Below are 9,806 nucleotides of genomic sequence, written 5' to 3'. Positions count from 1 at the left end.
AATATTTATACAAGATATATTTTGTCATACAAGATATGTGCATTGGTTTCAATTGCTCAATTCTAACGCAAAATGTCGAAAAAAAAAAAAAACGGCGCAAGAAGAATTTTATAATTTTATTTAAGAAAAAGAATATTAACTTTTGCGAAAGTTTCTCGTTTATAGAATAATTTGGATATGATTTCCCATATGGTAATTTCTACGAGAAAGTTTGTATGATTTATTCATATGCAATCGCTCCGGAAAAATCTATCTCGTTATAGGTTATCTACGATTACGTTGCAGTTATGAGTTATCTAACCATATCTAACTTCCTTCGACACCGTAAATACCGTAAGTACACGTGTACATCTCACATATAGTTAAATTGAAGACCGACAGACTTGAGCTGACTATTTAGTGAATCGTTTGTGAAAGTATCGTACGTTCGGGACACCAGTGCACACAAAGTTGACGTAGAATCGTTAATGAGACTCGCCTCCAGGAGATATGTAGGCTACGAATGAGGTTAGCTTGACCCAAAGTTCTCATTCCTCGCCTGGATTCGATGCTACGGGACGTCGTCCTCGTGAATTTATGAGGACTTTTAATCACCTTACTCTCCAGTAGGTTAGTGTGTTTTATGAAATTTTATAATTACGTTTTGCTAAAGTTGCGTAAAATCTCAAGAGAGAATATGTTGATATTTGCTTTCTTTTCGATTCAAAGGAACTGTCAACCGAATGGTGACGATGTTTACATCCAGAAGGCTGCTCAAAGCAGCCGCTATCGGAACCATCGGCCTGGGCACCCTGGCGTCCCTCAGGGCGAACGAGTACGACATCGCCGCGATCGGCATCGTACGGCTGAGCCGTGCCGCGGTCACGGTGTTCAAGATAGGCCGTCACTACAACCGGGAGTTGTACAACAGCAAGCTGGACAGAACGTCGGCGGAGTACATGCAGCTGAAGTCGGACGTTCATCTGTACGGGGCGCAGAAGCTGCTGGAGCTCTGCTGCGCCAACAAGGGAGTGTACATCAAGGTGGGCCAGCACGTGGGCGCGCTGGACTACCTGCTGCCGCCGGAGTACGTGCGCACCATGCGCGTGCTGCACAGCTCGGCGCCTCAGTCCTCGTTCAAGGACGTGCTCACCGTGATCAGGGAGGACTTCAAGAGGGATCCGTACGAGATATTTCGGAGCATCGACCTGGAGCCCGTGGGCACCGCCAGCCTCGCGCAGGTGCACCGGGCCGTGCTGAGGAACGGCGACGTGGTGGCGGTGAAGGTGCAGCATCGCGCCGTCAAGAGTAACTCGTACGTGGACATCAAGACCATGTCGGCCCTGGTGAGCATCACGTCGCTGGTATTCCCGGACTTCAAGTTCGACTGGCTGGTCAAGGAGACGAAGAGGAACATCCCGCTGGAGTTGGACTTCAGCCTCGAGGGCAGGAACGCCGAGAAGGTGCAGAGGCTCTTCAGCGGCTACCGCTGGCTGAGAGTGCCGAGGATTTACTGGGACGTGTCGTCGTCCCGCGTGCTCACGATGGAGTTCCTGGAGGGCGGACAGGTGAACGATCTGGATTACATGCGCGCCCACCGGCTGAACCCGTACGAGGTCACCAGCAAGCTCGGTCGTCTGTACAGCCACATGATCTTCATCGAGGGTTTCGTCCACTCGGATCCGCATCCCGGTAACATCCTCGTGCGCAATCGCGACTCCCAGGCGGAGATCGTGCTGCTGGACCACGGCCTCTACGCCGATCTGTCCGATCAGTTCCGCTGGGACTACTCGAAGCTGTGGCTGGCCATCCTCGACGGCGACCGGGCGGCCATGAAGGAGTACTGCACGCGGCTCGGCGTCGCCGATTACTACGGCCTGATGGCGTGCATGGTGTCGGGCAGGACGTGGGAGACGATCATGTCGGGCGTGCGTAAGACTCGCTACGACGCCCGCGAGAAGGAGATGTTCCAACAGAACGTCCCGAACCTGCTGCCGGAGATCTGCAAAGTGCTGGACCGCGTCAATCGGCAGATGCTGCTGATCCTCAAGACCAACGACCTGATGCGCGGCATCGAGCACTCGCTGCACACCCAGTCCAGGATGTCGGCCATGATAGAGATGTCCAAGTGCTGCGTGCGTTCCGTATACGGTGAGAGGCTCAAGCGATGCTCGGGCGCGTGGGACAAGTGCTGGGTGTCGCTGGCCGAGCGCTGGGCGCTTCTCAAACTGTCATTCTACTACGTGTACCTGGGCCTGATACACTTCGACTTGAACAGCTCGATCGAGTCTCTATGGACGAAGGATTTCTATCCGCTTTAACGAAAACTTTCGTGTAGACTAATGTTTTGTTTTCCGACTGAATATTCATTGCGCTCTTTGAAAAATCTTTTTTTTTTTTTAAGAGGAAATGTTTCTTTTTCAAAAGAGAAGCCCTACAAAGATTTCTACCTCTTTTTTTTACTGTTGATAAACGATTCGATAATCTGTACATAGTAACTTATTAAAAAATGTACATTTTATGCAGTCGCTCTCTTTATATAACATCGGCCTACTTCTTAATTAGTCGTCGTCATTGGAGGAAGATTTAAATTATATAAATTCAATTTGTGCTGTGGTTTCTTTTATAATGAATGTACCTTCGTCGAAAGAACCTCTTTTTTATTATATACATAACATATATATATGATAATTACAAATATTTAAATATTCTAGTTACAAATTAGTTTGTTCTGAGTACTTTGCTTTCTTTGGCTAACCGAAGCTCCTCGCGATACTCCGCGATTACCGCTTCCCTGTCCTTCAGGAACTGCGCGTACTCTTCTGGGTCGATCTCGCGCACGATCTCGATGCCGCATGTGCGAGCGATGCCGACCATCATTTGACACATTTGTTGTAGACTCAGCAGCGCGTTGCACGGATCTTCCATCTTGATCTTGGCGATCTCGTACAAGTGTTTCAGAGTTATCTTGCCAGCTAATTCGCCTGCGAAAAAGAATACTCGTGAATTCATTTTTGCTCGTATCTCATTTTATTCATGTCTTTTCGCGTGATGTTTAATGATAAATTATCTTTGCGCTTTCTCTGAATATCTTGTGCTACTCTTTCTTGGAATACCAAGGGATTACTAATGGTTCACGTTATGGGAGTAGCACAAAGAATCGAGGATCAAGAATCCACGTATAGGGTAACTGTCCCTATTAGTGTACCTGTACGTTTTAATGTGCTTTTATATTTAAATAAGCCATAGAAATAAATTGGTACTAATAAATAGAGTGTTTTTTTTTATTAAGTTAAAGTATTAACTTAATAAAAAAAACACTGTCTATTCATTTGTGCCAGTTTATTTTTATGACTTATTTAAATATAAAAGCACACTAATAGGGACCCTAATTAACAGTTACCCTATTTAAACTGAGAGGAAAGTTTTGTACGCGTACCTTTCTTTATTCTCCCTTTCTGTATTCCAGCCGCCTGTTTCAGGTAGTACACCGTCGACGGCTTATGGATCACCAGATCGTACGTTCTGTCCGAATGCACTTTCACGCGACACGGCAGAGGAATGCCCTCCTTGAGGTTGGCTGTCCTCTTGTTGAAGTCCTTGCAGAAGTTCTCGATGTTGATGTTCCTCTGGAATCGGAAATCGTCTGCGTTAAGACAACGTCTGTCGAAGACCGGATCTTGCAAAGCCAGCAGCAAATGATTAAATGTCCGAGAATTACGGGAAAAAGATTAAAATTGGAATTCGGGAGGGTGATAAATCCCGCGGAGAAATTAAATGCATTCCATTGATATTCGACGGTGTTGGTAGGTAATTAATACACAGCGGTATTCGCGTCGATCCTAACCTGTCCGAGCTGGGATCCGAGCGGCGGCGCGGACGACGCCATCCCCGCGGGGATGTCCACGTGCAGTTTCGACGAGTGATCGACCTTCTCGAGCACCTTCTTGGCCATTTTCATCCTTCCTATCGTTTTCGACATCTTCCAGTTTTAGTGTAATGTTATTGCTGAAATAAATACATGCATTAAGTATAAGGTAAACGTATGTACCGGTGGCTGAACATGTACACAAAATTTATTAATCTCAAATACTTTTTTTATTATATCAAAATTTAATTGTAAAAATATTTAAAGATTACAATTAAATTATAATGTTATGAAAAAAATCATTTAAAAACAAATTTTTGTGTACTTGTTCAGCTATATAGATACACGTTCAGCCACTGCGACTGCTACGTTTACAACGCATTGTTTTCGATCGCTTCGATTTTCCGAATCTTATTGCCTATATAATAAAAAAAAATAGAGATAGAGATCGGAGTGCGCATTGCCATTACCTTCGGTGGTCAAAAATAAATATATCCGAGATCGACGAGCGCTCAACTTTCAAGACGCGTGCAGGAGAAAAAAAAAGGTATCGAACACATGCTCCGAGGAGACCCGCCGAACCTAACCTAAACCCAACCCAGCCGCTCAGCTGAGAGAACAAACATGGCGGACGGAGTCTCGGCACGACGCGGCAAACGTTCGTCTTTACGAGACACGCGAAGATAGCATCGCTCCGTTCGACGACGAAGATCCGATCCACTGGTTCCGAGAGCGACGCTACAGCTGCTGCCGGGAGGGTAGTTCGGCGTCACTTGTGGGGGGGAGGGGGGGAGGGGAAAATTATCGTTTCGCGAATTGAATAATTTCGCAGCGGGATTATGGCCGGCTGTTGCGTCCCCGGCTGCACCAACTCGACCACCAAGGGATACTCGATGAGGAGCTTCCCCGTAAATCGCGAGCGGAGAGAACAGTGGATCGCCAGTATTGGCGTGGGGAAGTGGGAGCCCACCGTGAACAATCGCGTGTGCGAGGTATGGATTTCACTTAGGATCTTTGTTGTCATTTGTGTAGAAACGATACTAGAATAGAAATTTATTATTCACTTCGGCTTTACATAAATTTGCCAAGAAGGGGACTTTGTTTGCATAAATATTCTCCTCACTCATCCTTCTATATCTTTTTTCTATATTCTTCTGTCTCTCTTACTGTTTACATTCTATACATTTGCACATTTCCACCTCTTTCCATCTTACATTCTTTATATTACTTTGCTTCCTACCTCTTATACATTTTACATTTCATCATATTTACATTTGTCATAACTCTACTTCCCTACTCTTCTGTCTCTCTTACTGTTTACATTCTATACATTTGCACATTTCTACCTCTTTCCATTTTACATTCTCTACATTACTTCTGCTTCCTACCTCTTATACATTTTACATTTCATCATATTTACATTTATCGTGTAGAACGACACTAACAAATGATTAGTAGACTTATTCTATTTGTTTTTAAACAGGCGCATTTCACCGGGGACATGTGGGAGAAGGACCGTTGCGACGGCAAGCGCAAACTGAAGAGTACCGCCGTACCCACGATTTTCCCGTCCAATTCTGCGCCGTGCGGCTCTCCCGCTGCGTCGAAAAGCTGCAGCAATAAGAACACCAACGTCGTGAACATGATCATCGCGAGTCTGACGGACGAGGGGAAAGTTGAAATAGATTATCAGTATCAATTACATTCCGGCGATATTAAGCTAGCAGAGAATGGAAAATCGGAGAGGCATCCCGCAGGCACGTTTACATCTGCGAACGTGAGAGAGAAGACGTCTTCCAGTCAGGCCTCCGTCCCCGCGCGAGGAGCAGTACGGCCGCAGGAAGAGGAGACGGACTGGAAGGGGCGATGCGAGCAATTGACGCAGCTGTTGTTGAAGCGCGAGAGTGAGTGCTTGAAGCTTCGAGACAATTTGAGAAAGCGCGAGGAGTTGTTCAACAAGATAATACGGAAGAGTTACAAATGCGGGAACAATCTGAAGAAACGCATGCGAAAGCTGAGGGAGCAAAATCAGATTTACGACAAGTTGAAGACTCGATTGGGAGAGATCTTCAACGAGGATCAAATTAAGGCTCTGGCCAATCAGGGATTGAGCTGCCGCGAGTGGTCCGACGAGACGATTAAGCGTGCCATTCGGTTGAGGCTTGCGTGCGGCAGCGTCGGTTATCAGCAGATTCTAGATCAAAATATTCCCTTGCCCTCCGAACGGACGCTCCGAAGAAAAATGAGCAATGTTGAAGCCGACGAAAACGTGTAAACCGGAATTTCGAGGCACTCGAGCATCTGGACATATCGGCATATAGTATTTTTATCTCCGTTATATTGTAATAAGTACCTTATTGTGATACATAATATTATTTTAAAGACACGGCATTGATTGACCTTTAAAAGAAAAAAATTACGATGCACAATTTATTATTATTTTTTACCTTTATTAATTTCGATAGAATTCAAAAAATTACGATAATTTATTATTATTTTTTACCTTTGTTAGACCTTCGATAAAATTCGTTGTGAAATTTGTATCTGTATTAAAAATGTAATGTTTTAAGATATTTAAGCGAATTATCTTTTACCTTTGTTAGTTTTGATAAAATTTGTTGTGAAATTTGTATCTGTATTAAAAATGTAATGTTTTAAATATTTAAGCGATTTAGGAAGATAATTTTTTCAGAGCGAATATTCTCTCTTATAATATACCTATTCTTTTAAAATCAATTATAGCGACTTTTTTGTATCTTCGAGTGGTCGGTTCCGCCATGTTTGTTTCAATTTGGAACTGACCAATCGGCAGAGAGAGAGTCTCGATGCGAGAGTCAGTGAGAGACTTACATTTCTATATATGCTAACTGTTCGATGGACGAACCTAGGCAACAAGTATCCGGGTGTATCCGGGATTCGAGTTCTGTAAAGTAAATTTCTTTCGGTTTTTCATCAATTTGCTTCGTATTGCTGCGACCTTTTCTTACATAAGACAGTTCCGTGAAGCTACCTCAAAATGGGGAAACGCCAACATCAGAAGGATAAGATGTGAGTTGCGTTGTTGTCCTTCACATAACCGCTTTATTGCTCCTGATATACAATGCTCGCATTGCTCGCACTCTTGCTTTTCAATCACATTGACATACCCGTGAATTCCCTCAGGTACTTAACGTACACGGAGTGGTCGACGTTGTACGGCGGCAGGAAATCGGGAACGAATCTGGAGACGAGCGAGGAGAAGACGTTCAGGCGGCTGCCCTACGACCACTGCTGCTTGTCACTCCAGCCGTTCGAGCACCCGTATTGCGACCCGCACGGCAACGTGTACGAGCTGGAGGCTATTTTGCAGTACATAAAGCAGTACAAGCACAATCCCGTTACGGGGAAACCGCTGGACGCCAAGAGTCTGGTCAAACTGAATTTTTACAAGAATTCGCAGGATGAATACCAGTGTCCCGTTCTTTTCAAATTGTTCACAAAACATTCGCATATTGTCGCCATTAAAACCACAGGAAATGTATTCTCCAACGAGGTGTGCCAAATATAATATTTCTATTTTTTTTATTTATCTTTAAAGGTTGTTTTATATATATATATATTTTTTTTAATCTAATATATTTGTATATATAAAAGAATTATTTTTTCAGGCTGTTGAACAGTTGAACATAAAAACTGGGAATTGGAAAGATTTGTTAAACGATCAGTCGTTCACGCGTAAGGACATTATCACAATTCAGGATCCAAATAACGCGATGAAATTCAATCTGTCTTCATTCCATCATATTAAAAATAACATTAGAGTGGAGGACGAAGGTAAGCTCTACAGTTCAATAGAAATTGCTTCTAGGAACTGAGTTAATGTATTCTATTGTTGTAAGTTACACGTATGAACGATATTTTTTAGAAACCGTGAGAGAGAGGAACAATCCAAACGCAAAATTGAAAACCGTATCAGCAGAGACCAAGGAGATCCTGGCAGAATTGGAGAGGGACTACAAGCCGGCGAAGAGCGAGAAGGATGAGAAGGCATCTTCGCAGAGGGCTGACAAATTTAACGCTGTTGGTATCGTTTGCACAAGAGAAACTTGTCGCGAATATTGAAGAAGGTAACTTTATTATTTATTTGTACGCGCGTGTGTGTAGGCGCACTATTCCACCGGTGCGGTCGCTGCAGGATTCACTTCGACGATAATGCCGGCGGAGACTACCCATCAGGCGGCTGTAATCGCGGAAGATTTGGTACGGTACGAGAGGGTCAAGAAGAAAGGTGCGTATTGTCACAATTGTGCGTCGATCGTCACTCAAAGTCGCGATCGAAAAAATTCTTATTTATTTTGACGTTTATCTTTTTTTTCGCTCAGGATATGTAAGATTTCTCACGAACTTCGGGGCCTTGAATCTGGAGCTTTGTTGCGACCTGGTCCCGAAGACCTGCGAGAACTTCATGAAACACTGCCAGAACGGTTACTACGACGGCACGAAGTTCCATAGGTCGATACGAAATTTTATGGCAAGTATACATTGAGCGCGACGGTGAGCCTTTCTAACTCGAGTGCATTTCGAAAATTGTACTTCGCGTGTTATTTTTTACTTTTCTTTGTTTTAATTTCTTTATTTCGTTTTTTCCCCCATAGATCCAGGGCGGTGATCCGACTAATACGGGCAACGGCGGCAAGTCCATCTGGGGCAAACCGTTCGAGGACGAGTTCAAGCCGAATCTGGTTCATCAAGGCAGGGGTATTCTGTCCATGGCAAACTCGGGTCCAAACACCAACGGATCCCAATTGTAAGTTTAAAGGAAAGAAAGAAAAAGCGACGAAATCACATTCCCCAGTTGCATCTTTTTATTATTATATTATTAAATCTAATAATAAAACGATGCAACTGCGGAATGCGAGTTCGTCGCTTTCTTTGCATTTTTTTTTATTATATTATAATAATATAATAATAAAAAGATGCAACTGCGGAATGCGACTTCGTCGCTATTTCTTTTTCTGCTTTAAACTTACAATTAGGTACCTGATTGTCGTTTCAGTTTCATCACGTTCCGATCGTGCAGACACCTCGATCGCAAGCACACAGTCTTCGGGAAGATCGTCGGGGGCCTGGACACGTTGAACGCGATGGAGAAGGTGGAGGTGGACAATAAAGATCGGCCCATAGAGGATATAGTCATACAGACTGTCCAGGTCTTTGTGGATCCCTTCCAGGAAGCCGACGATCAGCTCGCCGCGGAACGAGTTGCCGAGGCGGAACGACTGGCTCAGGAAGCGAGTCAGAACGTACCGGCGGACAAAACGGACAGAAACGACGCTCGGAAGGTCTACCGATCGGGCATTGGAAAATATGTAAAACTGGAGCAGGAGAAGTAAGACATCTCTGTTGCGCCTTCACGAATTGAGACCTGTTGAACCTCGTCTGTTTACGCGGCGTTTAATCTGATTTTCAGATCGGACAAAAGGGACGGAAACGCGGAGCCCGTGACAAAGAAGAAGAAGGTCTCGTCGCAGTCATATGGAGATTTCTCCTCCTTTACCTTCTAATGGATTATTCACTGGAATAATTAGAATATGAAATGTATATAGCGTGCACATAGTCTAGTATTATATTACATATACAACTTTTCTGGCAGTTTACCGTATGTAAAACCTATTCAAATTCTCGTTGAAGAGCCAAGACACGAAATCAGACCAACAGCAGACAGCTGTTGAAAGACAACGGTAAGAAATATCGATATATGTAAAATATGTAAATATACGATCCCTCGATTGTCAAAAATCCTTTAAAAAAAGCCTTAAAAAAAGATTGAAAATTACTAATAAGAGATTGAATAAAGAATATTTATTAAATTAGGGACACTCATTTCTCGTAAAAAAAAAATTACGAATCTATTTTAAGTTGAATTTCGCTTTAGATTCGCATTGAATTAAACGTTTCGTGCTGGATCGCTCATATTACT

General features: G+C 43.8%; 4 protein-coding genes across 4 annotated transcripts; 3 read left to right on the top strand and 1 right to left on the bottom strand.

Moving 5' to 3' along the window:
• The first annotated feature begins 136 nt into the window (after positions 1 to 136).
• Positions 137 to 2,500, top strand: LOC105455348 (uncharacterized aarF domain-containing protein kinase 1). The gene is made up of 2 exons (XM_011698609.1): positions 137 to 609; positions 709 to 2,500. Exon 2 carries the CDS (start codon positions 723 to 725, stop codon positions 2,298 to 2,300), a length of 1,578 nt encoding a protein of 525 aa, XP_011696911.1. The 5' UTR covers positions 137 to 609; positions 709 to 722; the 3' UTR covers positions 2,301 to 2,500.
• An 84-nt stretch (positions 2,501 to 2,584) lies between these two features.
• On the bottom strand, positions 2,585 to 4,441 carry LOC105455347 (39S ribosomal protein L11, mitochondrial). The gene is made up of 4 exons (XM_011698608.1): positions 4,318 to 4,441; positions 3,827 to 3,987; positions 3,419 to 3,608; positions 2,585 to 2,963 (listed from the first exon to the last, which is right to left on the bottom strand). The coding sequence occupies exons 2-4, from the start codon at positions 3,959 to 3,961 to the stop codon at positions 2,701 to 2,703; spliced, it is 588 nt and encodes a 195-aa protein (XP_011696910.1). The 5' UTR covers positions 3,962 to 3,987; positions 4,318 to 4,441; the 3' UTR covers positions 2,585 to 2,700.
• Positions 4,442 to 4,584: 143 nt separating this feature from the next.
• On the top strand, positions 4,585 to 6,245 carry LOC105455345 (THAP domain-containing protein 4-like). Its single transcript, XM_011698607.1, has 2 exons — positions 4,585 to 4,839; positions 5,331 to 6,245. The coding sequence occupies exons 1-2, from the start codon at positions 4,687 to 4,689 to the stop codon at positions 6,120 to 6,122; spliced, it is 945 nt and encodes a 314-aa protein (XP_011696909.1). The 5' UTR covers positions 4,585 to 4,686; the 3' UTR covers positions 6,123 to 6,245.
• Positions 6,246 to 6,711: 466 nt separating this feature from the next.
• LOC105455344 (peptidyl-prolyl cis-trans isomerase-like 2) lies at positions 6,712 to 9,618 on the top strand. Its single transcript, XM_011698606.1, has 9 exons — positions 6,712 to 6,895; positions 7,010 to 7,379; positions 7,495 to 7,660; positions 7,752 to 7,906; positions 7,991 to 8,114; positions 8,209 to 8,357; positions 8,482 to 8,633; positions 8,883 to 9,215; positions 9,297 to 9,618. The coding sequence occupies exons 1-9, from the start codon at positions 6,864 to 6,866 to the stop codon at positions 9,388 to 9,390; spliced, it is 1,575 nt and encodes a 524-aa protein (XP_011696908.1). The 5' UTR covers positions 6,712 to 6,863; the 3' UTR covers positions 9,391 to 9,618.
• The last annotated feature ends 188 nt before the right edge of the window (positions 9,619 to 9,806 follow it).

This window comes from Wasmannia auropunctata, unplaced genomic scaffold (assembly GCF_000956235.1).
Source record: "Wasmannia auropunctata unplaced genomic scaffold, wasmannia.A_1.0 LD335903.1, whole genome shotgun sequence".
Classification (NCBI taxonomy): Eukaryota; Metazoa; Arthropoda; class Insecta; order Hymenoptera; family Formicidae; genus Wasmannia; species Wasmannia auropunctata.
This window is presented reverse-complemented; position numbering and strand designations above follow the sequence as displayed.

Coding starts and splice junctions, on each gene's coding strand:
- LOC105455348 (XM_011698609.1), top strand. CDS start 723: ATGGTGACGATGTTTACATCCAGAAGGCTGCTCAAAGCAGCCGCTATC.
- LOC105455344 (XM_011698606.1), top strand. CDS start 6,864: ATGGGGAAACGCCAACATCAGAAGGATAAGAT. Junction 6,896..7,009: donor CAACATCAGAAGGATAAGAT/GTGAGTTGCGTT, acceptor GAATTCCCTCAG/GTACTTAACGTACACGGAGT. Junction 7,661..7,751: donor CATTAGAGTGGAGGACGAAG/GTAAGCTCTACA, acceptor GATATTTTTTAG/AAACCGTGAGAGAGAGGAAC.
- LOC105455347 (XM_011698608.1), bottom strand. CDS start 3,961: ATGTCGAAAACGATAGGAAGGATGAAAATGGCCAAGAAGGTGCTCGAG. Junction 3,609..3,826: donor TCGGATCCCAGCTCGGACAG/GTTAGGATCGAC, acceptor TTCCGATTCCAG/AGGAACATCAACATCGAGAA. Junction 2,964..3,418: donor GAAAGGGAGAATAAAGAAAG/GTACGCGTACAA, acceptor TCTTTTTCGCAG/GCGAATTAGCTGGCAAGATA.
- LOC105455345 (XM_011698607.1), top strand. CDS start 4,687: ATGGCCGGCTGTTGCGTCCCCGGCTGCACCAACTCGACCACCAAGGGA. Junction 4,840..5,330: donor TGAACAATCGCGTGTGCGAG/GTATGGATTTCA, acceptor GTTTTTAAACAG/GCGCATTTCACCGGGGACAT.